This window comes from Phodopus roborovskii, unplaced genomic scaffold (assembly GCF_943737965.1).
Source record: "Phodopus roborovskii unplaced genomic scaffold, PHOROB, whole genome shotgun sequence".
In the NCBI taxonomy this organism is placed as follows: domain Eukaryota; kingdom Metazoa; phylum Chordata; class Mammalia; order Rodentia; family Cricetidae; genus Phodopus; species Phodopus roborovskii.
In genome coordinates this window covers 1,429,056-1,442,013 of record NW_026125489.1, presented here as the reverse complement: position 1 = coordinate 1,442,013, position 12,958 = coordinate 1,429,056, and the positions used below count along the sequence as shown (strand labels likewise).

Sequence of the window (12,958 nt, the reverse complement as noted above, 5' to 3'; positions counted from 1 at the left end):
GCCAGCCTAGACCACAAAGTAAGACCCTGCTTCAAATAAACAGCCCAACCTGATAGTTCATCCCTGTAGTCCCAGCAGGGGGATGAGTTCATGTGTGGCTGTGCAGGTTGAAACCAACCTGGGATGGAAGTTCACATACTGCAAGTGTGGCTTCTGAGCAATGCTGTCACCCTTGGTAAAGCAGTAGGGTCCTGAATGTCTTTAGTTGCGCCACTTGAGGCAAGAGTCAGGCAGCTCTGAGTAGAAGGCCATCCTGCTTTGTCCTTGTCAGAAATTCTGCTAGTCTTGGCAAACTATTCCAACCTTACTTTGTTGCAATTTGGCATGTGGAGCAGATAAATGTCTGAAATTCCAAGGACTGATCTCACAGCTTATAAACATTTGAAATGACTCAGGTGAATATTGTGTTCTGAAAGGGATGGCAGCACACTCTTTTAATCCCTGTACAGGCCAGCAGATCAGGACTTTGGGGACAAGCTGGGCTACACAAGCCCTGTATCAAAAATGGTGGGGCTTGAGTAAATAGGGTGTATAAGATATTTTAGTGCTGGGTGCTCTATACACAACAGGAAAGTGTGCTACCAGTGAGCTACACTTTCAGGCCTTATTAAACATTTTTGACTGGTCCTTTCTGAGCAAGGAAGTAGGATTTAGGCAACACTGTAAGGTGTATGTTTAATGAGTGGCCTGCATGTATCTGTATGCACCACGTGTAAGCAGTGCCTATGCCATGGAGTCCAGAAGATGGCCACCTCGGGTCTCCAGAACTGCAGTTAGGAGTGGTTACGAGCTGCCACACGGGTGCTGGGAAGGCGCCATCTGAAAGCACTAAGCCTCTGCTGGAAGGAGCTCATCCGGTATGCCACTCTAAGTGGATTCCATCTATGGGTCTCTAATGGGTTACATATCAATATCCTGCAGGTCAGATACTTGTTAGTAACAGCAAGATCAGAGGAATCATAAATACCTGACCTGCAGACTGTCTTAAGCAATCTAAAGGGTTCACAACCCTCAGGTTGAGTTTGAGGCCAGCTGGGCCAAAGAGTGAGTTCCAGGACAGGCTCCAAAGCTACACAGAGAAACCCTGTCATGAAAAAACAAACTCTCCCACCCCCAAAAGCATCTGGGAATGGTTGTGTTACCTGTAACTTGGGAGTTCCTGGCCAGCCTCATTTACATAGCAGTAAATCAGAGGCCCCAAGGCTACATGGTGAGACTGTCTTAGTTACCCATTGATAACCCTGTGAAGAGAACCATGCCCAGAGCAACTCTTACAAAAGAAACGTTTAGCTGGGGTCTTGCTCACAATTTTAGGCTAGTCCATGACCGTCTTGATAGGAAGCAAACAGGCATGGCGTTGGGGCAGTAGCTGAGGGCCACATCCTGATCCTCAGGCAGCTCTCCTGCCAGGATGGTGGGACACTGGACCCCGTGTGGACCCAGTGACACACCTGCTCCAACAAGGCCACACCTCCCAACCCTCCTCAAGCACTTCCTTTGTCTCAGAGTGGGAGAGGTGGGGGCCCCAGAATGGTAGCTCAGCAGTTAGCAACAGTTCTTCCAGGATTCTATTCCCAACACCCATGTCGGGCGGCTCCCAACCAGTCCTACCCAGGAGATCTGATATTATCATTTGGCCCCCTAGACCCAAACAAAATACCCATCTGCATCAAAACACACATACACACGCGTGCGGTTGCTGTGGAGAAAAGCAAGAGTACACACTTGGCACTTCTTTTCAGCGGATGTCCTGGCATATGCCTCTTATAGAGCACTTGTGATGGAGGGCATGGGCAGGAGGATCTTGAGTTTGAGTGAGTGGATCTAGAAGAATAGCTTAGTCTGTTACGTGTGACGCCCCAGTACCGCAAAAACAGTCTTAGATAGAGCCCTTGGAGCTTAGCATTCCCCGTCTGCCCCCAGCTCTATATATACAGCCTTTGCTAGCTCCCCACTGTCGAAGACTAACAGGGAGTTTTCTCATCATGCGGAAAACTGAGAAGTAATGGAAAACGACGGAAAGTAGTCTGGTGCAATACTCCAGCTATGTGTGTTCTCACCGAAGGGTTCTCCCGGTTAGACCCCCACTTCATCCCACCCACCACCCACCCCCAGTGTCGCTGAATAAAGTCAGTATTTCAGGCTGTGCCCTCTGTGACTTTCCATTCTGGAGGAACGCTCGCACACTAGCTCGCCAGCTAGCTTCCGCTTTCATTCAAAAGTCCTTGGAGACCTGGCTCAGGCCTCTCGCTTTGGGCTCATCTTTTGATTTAAGTTTTTCACCTCAGCTATCAACTAAGGGACATGGTTTCAGGCAAACGCAGCCCTGGCACATTCCTTTCTGCTTTATCGTGGGGACTCCTACACACACGTCACAGCCATCGTCCATGACCGCCTTACAACTCTTGAGCCCCCGCCTACACCTGTCAAATTCTGCAGTTACAGGGCATGTCTGACGTGGCTAGCGGACCCAAAGGCACCCTTCGGATGTCTGGCTCCTCGATGCAGCCGCCTGTCTGCGCAAGGACGGCGTGGCTCACTGCGTGGCTCTTTTGGAGGAAAAGACCTGAGCCGCCCGGAAACCTAGACCCTCACTAGTGTGGGGCGGGGGAGAACCCACGCTGCGAGGCCACAGAAGGCTCCAGACTTTCAGATCGCCGCCGCCTGGGAAACCTCCGTGCCTGTCCCCTCTCTCAAGGTCCAAGGACGGTCAAAGGCAGCCTAGTTCCACGTTCAGCAGGAACCCCGCCCCTCGCTCAAACGTACTTCCGCCAAGTACCCTCTCCGACTGACATTCCCATGACCCAATCGAGTTTCGAGACTCGGAGAGTACCTCCACCAATCAGAAAGAGGAGTTCCAGATTGGCACCAGTTTAGACCAATAGATGAGGAGCCAGGAGTCTCTCACCCTATAGGAGCTCCGCTGAGAATGACGAGCGGCGACCTCAGCCAATGGCCGTGCCGACGGCGGAGGAGGCCCCGCCCCTCCCACAGGCCAGGCGGCGGGGAGCGCTGCGGCGTTCAGTCTCCACCCGGACTCCGCCATGTTGAGTCTTGTGGGGCGTGTGGCCTCGGCCTCGGCCTCCGGGGCCTTGCGGGGACTCGGCCCTTCGGCGGCGCTGCCCCAGGCGCAGCTCCTGCTGCGAGCCGCTCCCGCCGCGGCCCACCCTGGTAAGCGGTGTCCCCGGGGAGGCGCGGGCCTCGTCCCTTTCCCCGCCGTGACCTTGAGCCTGGGCCTAGGGTATCGGCTTTCCCTGAGGAGCCCGGGGGGCCGCGGGCCGCGCGTGCGAGCGTGGATCGGACCAGCAGCGCCCCGCTTTGTGGCGGCCAAGCGGCGGGCGAGCTGCCTTGACCTTGGGGCGCGGAGGGGAGCGGAGGCAGACGCGGGAGTCATGGCGGTTTTGTGCACGAGGCCGGGTCCCCGACGCAGCCTGGCGGGCCCCGTGCGCTACCCGGACACTGGGTCTGGGCTGAATGGCCCCTCCGTGGGGACCGGCGGGGCCTCCGTTGACCTTTAGCTGTCCTGACCCCGCATCGCCGCCCGGTGAAAATCCTTTTGTCTGTTAGCCAGGGACTATGCGGCCCAGACGGCTCCGTCGCCCAAGGCAGGCGTTGCCACCGGGCGAATCGTGGCGGTCATCGGCGCCGTGGTTGACGTCCAGTTCGATGAGGGATTGCCCCCCATCCTGAATGCCCTGGAAGTGCAGGGCAGGGAGACCAGACTGGTTCTGGAGGTGGCCCAGCACTTGGGTAAGTAGGAGTTGTTTTTTTTTTGTTTTGTTTTTTTTACCCCCCCCCGTGGTGAAGAGCCACAAAATCCATAGCGGCTCCCTTCCGTGATGATTTTATCAAAATGACTTTCGTTCTTCTGACATTGCTGAAGCCATATTCAGTTGCTGAGGGGGAGTTCGCTTTTGCTCACACGTGTGTCGCCTACTGTCAGTGCTTTGGTGCGTGTAACCTCCAGTGCGTTTATCTGACAGGGGAGAGCACCGTCCGAACCATTGCTATGGATGGTACTGAAGGCTTGGTTAGGGGCCAGAAAGTCCTGGACTCGGGCGCACCAATCAAAATTCCTGTCGGTCCAGAGACCTTGGGCCGAATCATGAATGTCATTGGAGAACCTATTGATGAGAGAGGCCCAATCAAAACCAAACAGTAAGTTCCCCTCGGTTGCAATTGTGAACGGTGAACCATTACCTTGCAGTTTTACACGTTAAAGTAATAGCTTGTAGTAAAGCGGTTTCCCTAAAGTTCTACTTGAGTTTCTGTTGTGTTCAGTTGTTGGAATTAGAGATGGGGGAGTTTGGGTTGTTAGAAGCACCCCATTGGTTAATGGGTTCTCTGCAATTTGCAGATCTTTATTTCCCGATTGGTAGGTATGTAAAGGAATTTTGTTAACACTAAGGTTCAGGAAAAGGGGTCATTTACTCCTGAGGCAAAGTCTTTATTGCAGAAAGTTAGATGTTACGTCGCAGCTCACCTGGACAAGATTAGACTTGGCTGTTGGCAGGGACCTAGTGGCCTCTCTGCACATTGAGCAGTCACTGACCCTCTTCTCATATTTAAACCTTACAGATTTGCTCCAATCCATGCTGAAGCTCCTGAGTTCATAGAGATGAGTGTGGAGCAGGAGATTCTGGTGACTGGTATAAAGGTTGTGGACCTGCTGGCCCCGTATGCCAAGGGTGGCAAGATCGGTACGTTGGTGCTTGATAGGTGTTTCCCAGATACAGCACGGGAGGGAAATGCCCTCATCCGAGTGGATGTCCTTCGCTGATGATTAGTTTCTGACTTTCGTTCTTCTGAGTTTGCTGAAGCCAGATACCATTGCTGAGAAGGGAAAGGATGGACAGAGGTGAATGTTTTTTAAAGGTGGCTTAATTTGGGAATGCTGAAATACCTCCTTTTCACCTAGGACTCTTCGGTGGGGCTGGCGTCGGGAAGACAGTACTGATCATGGAGTTAATCAACAATGTCGCTAAAGCCCATGGTGGTTACTCTGTGTTTGCTGGTGTTGGCGAGCGGACCCGAGAGGGCAATGATTTGTACCATGAAATGATTGAGTCTGGTGTTATCAACCTCAAAGATGCCACCTCCAAGGTCAGCTATGAGCTGATTGGTTGATGCCCTAGTGTGATTCAGAGAACAGTGGCAGCTGAAGCCGTGCCGTAAAAAAAAGTCCTTTCCCATCACCGTCTTCCTGTATGCCAGTGTACAGTTTCCTCTGGTGTGAGGTCTTTCTAGTCTTTAGTTTTGGTGGATAATCCAGTTAACTTCAGTGCTGATTTGCAGGGATTGGGTGGAAGGGGTTCACATATCTCAGACAACCCTGTTTTATATATCTTCTTTCCAGTTCAGAAACTGTCTTTCGTGTTTGAATTTCATGTATACTGGGGAGAAGGAATTTGCACACAGAAACATTGGCATCTGAGTGGGAGGCGTGGTGGACTCTTTCCTTGCTTGGGAACCTCAGAACTTTTCTGATTTATGGACTTAACCACAGGTGGCGTTGGTGTATGGTCAGATGAATGAACCACCTGGTGCTCGTGCCCGGGTAGCTCTGACTGGTCTTACCGTTGCGGAATACTTCAGAGACCAAGAAGGTCAGGATGTCCTGCTGTTTATCGACAACATCTTCCGCTTCACCCAGGCCGGCTCAGAGGTAATAGGGGAGGCCTAGAGCAGACTGATGAAGTATAGTAGCTTGAAGGTGTAGACCATAGACCTGGCTTTCCCTTCTGTCTTTTAGGTGTCTGCCTTATTGGGCAGAATCCCTTCTGCTGTAGGCTACCAGCCCACTCTAGCCACTGACATGGGCACGATGCAGGAAAGAATCACCACCACCAAGAAGGGGTCTATCACCTCTGTGCAGGTGAGAATCTTGGAATATATAAAGCCTTGTATTTTGGCCTGCTTCTCTCCTGAGGACTTGGGTTTGGTTTAGTTCCCAGTAGCCTTGTCAGATGGCTCACAAGCATCTGTAGCTCTGAGTGGATCTGCTGCCCTCTTCTGGTCTGTGTCATAGGCAACCTGCACACACGTGGTAAATGTGTATAGATTCAGGCATACATATGGACACATTAAAATAACACTTGGTGTCTGGATGGCATGGCACACATCTTTAATCCCAGCACTCAGGTAGAAGCAGGTGGATCTCTTGAGTTCATCAACCTGATCTATATTGAGAGTTCCAGGAAGAGGGGGCTGTTTGGAGGGCTGTTTGACACAGAGTTTCACCTTCATGTAGCCTTGGAACTCTATGTAGACCAGGCTGGTCTTGAACTCAGAGATCTATCTGTCTCCCAAGTATTGGGATTAAATGCATGCATGCTCCAAAAGGGCTTTTGTATAGGGAAGTTAACCAGTTAGAATAATGTGTAAAATCTCATGTTTGTATGTCAGACTGTAAATGGTAAGTTTGAAACAAACAATAGCTGGAGCTGGTATTAAATGCCATAATCTTGGCATGTGGGAAGAGGCAGGAAGATTAGGAATTCAAGGCTGTTTTTAGCTCCATAGCGAGTTCCTGGCTAACTTGGCTACATGACGCTTAAATGGTTTGAAGCTGTCTGGGGCTGGATCAGTGGCTCAGCAATTAAAAATACTGTCTGATGGGAGGCAGAGGCAGGCAGATCTCTGAGTTGGAGGCCAGCCTGGTATACACAGGGAGTTTCAGGACAGGCTCCAAAGCTACCGAAGAAACCCTGTCTGGGGGAGTGTGTGTGTATTTATCTATCTCTGCTCTTGCAAAGGATTGGGTTTTATTCCTAATGCCTAGTGGTGGCTGGCAGCCACCTGTAACTCCAGTTGGAGATGTGCCGCTCTTGAACTTTCTGCAGGCTCATCCATACATACTGTGCACATAAACTCAAGGGCGTGCAGCAATAGGAACACTTGTGTGGTCCTCGGTGTGGGGCTAGCTGGTCTAGTGCCTGCTCTCTAACCAGCTGAGTTTGCCAACTCATAGCAGTCTTCTGCCTCTGCTTCCTAAGTGTTGGGATTACATGAGAGCCATCAGCCCATCTGGTTTTCACTGTTTCTTTGTTGTGGGGCAAGCATTCTGGGGCTTCCTGCAAGGCTTGGGATGCTAAACATACCTTGTCATTGGAGATGCACTCTTATGTTCATGTTCACTAAACTATTGTGGGCTTTTTAATTATTTATTGTTATTTTCTGTGCTTTTGGTGGTTTGCATGTCTGTATGTTTGTGTGAGTGTCAGGTTCTTCCCTACAATAGGAGTTACAGACAGTGGTGAGCCGCCATGTAGTTGCTGGGAACTGAACTCAGGTCCTCTGAAAGAGAGCCAGTGCATCTGAGCCATCTCTGCAACCTCTATTGTGCACTCTTGTGTTCATGTTCACTTACTGCTAGAAGGTTTTTGGGTTTTTCAAGACAGGGTCCCTGTGTTTAGCCTTGGTTATCTTTGAACTTGATCTGTAATCCAGGCTGGCCTTGGGCTGCCCCCTCCTAGTGCTGGGATCAAAGGCATTTGACACCAGCAATGGACCTTTGACTGTTTAAAACCAAAACTTGTCTAGAAGTTGGTACTATTACAATGGAGCTAAAGTGTAGCACAGGACACTGATCCAGCGCCATGGTTGCTAGGACAAAAAGGACTAGTGTGGGCCTGCAGTAGGACAAAGTGGGGGGGGGGGCAGGTGGCCCAAGTAGGGATTCGCTTGGTTGCTGCTGACCTCCATGACTTCTTGACTCACTTTAGGCCATCTATGTGCCTGCGGATGACTTGACTGACCCTGCCCCTGCAACTACCTTTGCCCATTTGGATGCTACGACTGTGCTGTCCCGTGCCATTGCTGAGCTGGGCATCTATCCAGCTGTAGACCCTCTGGACTCCACCTCTCGAATCATGGATCCAAACATTGTTGGCAATGAGCATTACGATGTTGCTCGTGGGGTGCAGAAGATCCTGCAGGTGAGTGTCCTTCCCAAGGAAGGAAGGAATTAGTACTGCTGATGAGGTCCCAGGTGCTTCACCTGTAGAGTCCACTTGTTCAGGGTTATTGATAAGGAATAGGAAGAACCTGACAAAACCTTGGCCAGGACGCAGCTGAAACTTTTGTAATAGGTTTCTAAGTCAGAGGAATGTATGCTCACCTCTGTCCTTTTCATCTTGTGTTCTTTTAGGACTACAAGTCTCTCCAGGACATCATTGCCATCTTGGGTATGGATGAACTTTCTGAGGAAGATAAGTTGACTGTGTCCCGAGCAAGGAAGATACAGCGCTTCTTGTCTCAGCCATTCCAGGTTGCTGAGGTCTTCACGGGTCATATGGGAAAGCTGGTGCCCTTGAAGGAGACCATTAAAGGATTCCAGCAGATTTTAGCTGGTGAGGTTTTCTGCCAAGCTAACCATAGAAATGGTAGAAAAGCTGAAGCCCTTAGTGAATGTTCTTTGTGCTTTCTATCCACTATAACACAAATGATGTGTATTTTTACCTTTCATTAAAGAGGGCATTTCAGAACATTTTAAACTGCCCCATGACACTGAACCCCATAGAGTAAGAATTTGAACTCAGATGCTCCCAATTATGTTAAAAAAAATATTTTTCATTGTTCACATGTCTGAGTACGCATGAGAATGCAGGAGCCCACGGGGTTAGATCCCTCAACAGCCAGTGGGGGCCAAGAGGGCTACAGCCCAGCCACCATGTGGAATGTGAGTGTGGGAATTGCACTGGCCTCCTGTGGAAGAGCAGCCCACGCTCTTACCTTCTCAACCCTCTTCCCAGCCTCAAACTATGGTTTTGTTTTGTTGTTTTTCAAGACAGGGTTTCTCTGCACACAGCCTGGAACTAGCTCTGTAGGCCAGGCTGGCCTTGAAATCAACAGAGATCCACCTGCCTCTGCCTCCCATGTTGGGATTAAAGGCGTGCCACCACACCTGGCTTAGTTATGTGTTGTTAATCTATACCTTATCATGTTATACTTGGAAGGGACAGGTGTGGTGAAGCACACCTTTAGTCCCAGTGCTCCCGTGGGTTCTTGAGTTCAGGGCCATCTATGGTTATATAAAGAAACCTTGTCCCAAGAAACAAAATTCACTTGGAAGTTGAAGAAAGTTCCGTTCCCTTGGACTGGCATTTGCCAGTCTGGCCAATGGCCTCAAGTGCTGAAGTTGTGTGTTCTGCAGAGTTGATATAACTATTTCCTTCTAATTATATTTTCCTCTGTGTAGGTGACTATGACCATCTCCCAGAGCAAGCTTTCTATATGGTGGGGCCCATTGAAGAAGCTGTGGCAAAGGCTGATAAGCTGGCAGAAGAGCATGCATCATGAGGGGTCCTTCTTCAGACTCTCTGTACTGTACTCCGAGCTGAAAGCTCAGTTTCTGTAGGCCACACAAGAGCCTTGGTTGAAGAAGTGACGTCTTATCTGAAGAGTATTTAATGTTTTCAATAAAGTGTACACCCCTCATTTGTCTGTCTTGCTTCTGAAACAATTATAATGCTGTTGACTATGAGGCTGAATTTAGCATAATGTCAGTTTGTTTGAAATAGTTAAAAATGAAGATCCATTCAATTAGTGAAATTCTGTGGGTGTTGTGAAGTTTCCTGTGGCTAGTGAGGTCATGAACAGCCTCAGCTTTGGTTCTTAAGTTGTCCAATTTTCTTTTGTTTCTGAGTGTTTCATATGGCTTTTCTTCATTGTTTCTTGAATCTTGGTCTGGCCTTGGTGACCCTACCTGGGCCTTCCAAGTGCTGAGATTACAAGTATGCTCCCCAGCACCCATCCCCACTCTGGCCAAATGGTTCTTGGTTAATTCTTTTGGAACTGTCTGCCTGTATAACCTAGCTAACCTGGACCTCCTCACGCTTGGAACCTGCTTCTGCATACATACACAGACCTGGTACAAGATGATTTTTAATGTCTGAATTTTCCAGAAGAAAACATCAGCTCTGGAACTGATGGGTCCTAGGAAGTGAACTGGGGTTCTCTAGAACAGCCAGTGTTCTTAACCATTCATTAAACCATCCTCAGCCTGCAGGATGATGGTTTAAAAAAATATCTCAGGGGGCTGGAGAGATGGCTTAGGGGTTAAGAGCAGTGACTACTCTTCCAGAGGTCCTGAGTTCAATTCCCAGCAACCACATGGTGGCTCACAACCATCTGCAATGAGAACTGGCGCCCTCTTCTGGCCTGCAGTCTCTATACATAATATAAATCTTATAAAAATAATTTTTAAAAAAATCTCAGGAAAACAGGTTAATTTCAAGACAGGGATTAAGCTTTTAGGAAATGTTGATTATCTGTTGCAATTGAGGGTCTCTGGGGCCTTGTCTAGGCCTTCATTATTCAGAAAGTTCCTAACAGCCTCCAGATATTTAATCAAGCCTAGACTCGCGTGTTTTGTGTTTGAGGTTCTGCCAGCTAAGATCCCTTATGAAAAATTAGGAAGACTTAAAGTTACAATGAAAGAGCAATTTTTTAGTATTGCTATTGGGGCTTTTGAACAAGTTACTTTGCATAAAATGTGCTTCTTAGTGCAATATGCACGGCATATTTTGTGCCCTCCAGCGCGTTGAGTGGCAGCCTTTTAAGACCACCCTTCTGAAAGGTATAAAAGGCTATTTGTTAGGAGGTATTTGTGTCGTCTAATGACTGTTTACAAACCAGCTGGAGCTCTTGTCCTGAGTAGTGTCTATAAGTACACATAGGGCAGAAGCTGGCCAGAGACCGCTAATCTCCAATCCTCAGCCCTCTGTGGCCTGAATGGCTGAGGAAAGGCTCTGGGAGAGGATCCTGGGGTGGAGTAGAGGCCTCAAGCTTCCTCCCATCTATGACGTCCTTGACTTTAGTCCCGCCCGTATCAGGATCTGGACAGAAGGTGGCGCCCCTGAGTTGTTTGAGCTTGGTAGTTTGCTCCCAGAGCTTGGATTGGGGGAAAAGGTGTTCTGGGGGCGAGGACACCTCCTGCATATCCTGGGTAAGAAGCTGGTAAAAAAAAAAACCCCGAGTACAGGACACCCCTTTCTGCTTTGTCGCCCAAATGCAGACTTGGAAACTCATTCTAAGGTCACTTGCGTCCCGGCGTTTAGGTCCTCCAGCCTTTATCGAGAACCTTCACCCTTTCGTTAGCTGCAACTCTGCTTTCTTCTCCCTTCTACCCTCTTCTACCACAGTCCCGAAGTGTTAACACAGCTCTAACCTTCCATTATTTCTCCCGGCCCGCCCTGTCCTGCCTCCTCCCTCTCTCCACCCAGTGAAAGCCCCGCCCTTCTCTCCTCCCTCCCACCCCAGGCTGTCATACAGGGACATCACCCTACAGCAGTTCAGACTGTGGTTCGCAGGAAGCATACATTGCCTTTCTTGGTTTTTTTTTTTTTTTTTTAATTTTTTATTCTTTCTCGAGTTCCCAGCTTATAGTTGGGGAGGACCTAACTCTAGCCTTCAACTGAAGCGAGACGTAAGGACAGTGAGAAGCTGGGTCCTCTTCTGGAGTCCTGCCAGCCTGACATGGGTAAGTCTGATAGCCGCCCCTGGGAAAGGCCTGAGGGATGCCTAGCTCCCTCCCCGGCTGACTCAGCAGGGGTGGGGCCTAACCTTTGCTCTTTTGGGGGGTTAAGGAGAGGAAATGGACTTGGGGGGGAACACAGGGCTCTCAGCTGGTGAGCCTCTCCGCTTGGGGTCTTAGCATTGGCAAACCCAGAGCTAAGGAAGTCCCTGCTAGGGCCCCCCTCCCCACTTAAGCGGCTAAAATTCAGGTAGCATTTTACAGTATTCACTACGAAGTCCACTCTTGGTCCTGTTAGAGACGCCTCCCCTCCCCCTAGCTTCTCTTATAAAGTCTAGTCTTTCCTCTTCCCCTGTTCTAGCCCACCACCAGGTCGGGGATGCGCTGAGCAGCTGCATCCTGTTGCCCCAGAGGTGGCTGCAAGGGTGGTGGCGGTGGCGGTGGCGGTGGCGATGCTGGGGCCAAACTGAGCTATGAATAAAGCCGATTCTCACAGTCCTGCACAGCCTCACTACGCCGGTTGTGGACGGCCTCCACAATACCCAGAGGGCTGACAGGACAGGACAGGGAGGGTTTTTGCCTTTGTGGCTTCCTGATTCCGGAGTCTCCACAGCTGTAATACGGGTCGGGGCCCGGAAGAAGCGTGTTTACCTAGCAGGGCGCTGTGCGTGCGTGACCCCGACATGCTCGGCCTTGCGCTCCCTCTCCTGCTCCCCTAGAATCTCTGTGGCTCCCACCGGCTCCCCAGCCTCCTTTGTGAATAAGTCTTTGCTGGTGCTCCGGGAGTGCCCGCAGAGAGAGAGGGGGGGGGAGGATAGAGAGAGAGAGAGAGAGAGAGAGAGAGAGAGAGAGAGAGCGAGAGAGAGAGCGTGAGCGAGCTCTTCAAGTACTGGGGCTCAGACCCACCGCCATCCCCAACTACGCCGTAGAAGTTTCGGTCCTTCCCTGCATCTGGGATCCTTTCTGGTTCTGGCCCCTAGGAGACGCCACCCGCTTTCCCCTCCCCCAGCGGATCCTCGGCGACAGCCGTCCCTGAGCGCTCGCTCGTCCTCACCCGGGTAGCTCCTGCCCCTTTAAGCGCCACCTCCCCCCCTCCATCGCCGCCGGCCTCGGGCTGGGGGAGGAGGCGCCGCCGCCCGGCTCCGCCACCTGCGCCGCCGCCGCCGCCGTCCGACCCGGCCCTGCTTCAGGTGAGGCCCGGCACCCACCTCCAGGCCCCGAGTCCCGGGCAGGGCGTCCCCCGCAGCCGCCTCCAGCCGTGGGACCCGGGGTCTGACCTTCCCCTCTCCCCCGCACCCCGCACCATCGGCGCGCCCGTTCCTCCCCCGTCCTCTGTGACCGGGGTGCTCCTCACGCCATCCTCTCCCGGGAGCCCTCCTGTGCCGGCCGGGACCTCCCCTCCCCCGCCGTCCTCTGCTCGCCAGAAGGATCTCCCGGCGCGGTCTGGGTTTCTCCTGTGCTCCGCAGCCAGCGCTTTCCCAC

The 12,958-nt window shown here is 51.1% G+C and overlaps 2 protein-coding genes and 2 non-coding genes across 5 annotated transcripts in view; all 4 read left to right on the top strand.

The window, feature by feature from the left end:
* The first annotated feature begins 3,013 nt into the window (after window positions 1-3,013).
* On the top strand, window positions 3,014-9,438 carry Atp5f1b (ATP synthase F1 subunit beta). Its single transcript, XM_051176081.1, has 10 exons — window positions 3,014-3,171; window positions 3,568-3,750; window positions 3,984-4,158; window positions 4,579-4,700; window positions 4,919-5,103; window positions 5,507-5,665; window positions 5,753-5,875; window positions 7,725-7,937; window positions 8,150-8,351; window positions 9,200-9,438. The coding sequence occupies exons 1-10, from the start codon at window positions 3,045-3,047 to the stop codon at window positions 9,298-9,300; spliced, it is 1,590 nt and encodes a 529-aa protein (XP_051032038.1). The 5' UTR covers window positions 3,014-3,044; the 3' UTR covers window positions 9,301-9,438.
* LOC127215864 (small nucleolar RNA SNORD59) lies at window positions 3,831-3,905 on the top strand. Its single transcript, XR_007833982.1, has one exon. It is a non-coding gene; the product is annotated as a small nucleolar RNA SNORD59 (small nucleolar RNA).
* Window positions 4,771-4,842, top strand: LOC127215863 (small nucleolar RNA SNORD59). The gene has a single exon (XR_007833981.1). It is a non-coding gene; the product is annotated as a small nucleolar RNA SNORD59 (small nucleolar RNA).
* A 1,920-nt stretch (window positions 9,439-11,358) lies between the features above and the next one.
* The window catches only part of Baz2a (bromodomain adjacent to zinc finger domain 2A), a 37,905-nt gene continuing 36,305 nt past the window's right edge, over window positions 11,359-12,958 (top strand). For both annotated transcript variants that reach the window (XM_051176078.1, XM_051176077.1), the window contains exon 1: window positions 11,359-11,482. In XM_051176078.1, the coding sequence (XP_051032035.1) occupies window positions 11,479-11,482 (4 nt within the window). In that variant the 5' untranslated portion in view covers window positions 11,359-11,478. The remainder of the gene's footprint in view (window positions 11,483-12,958) is intronic.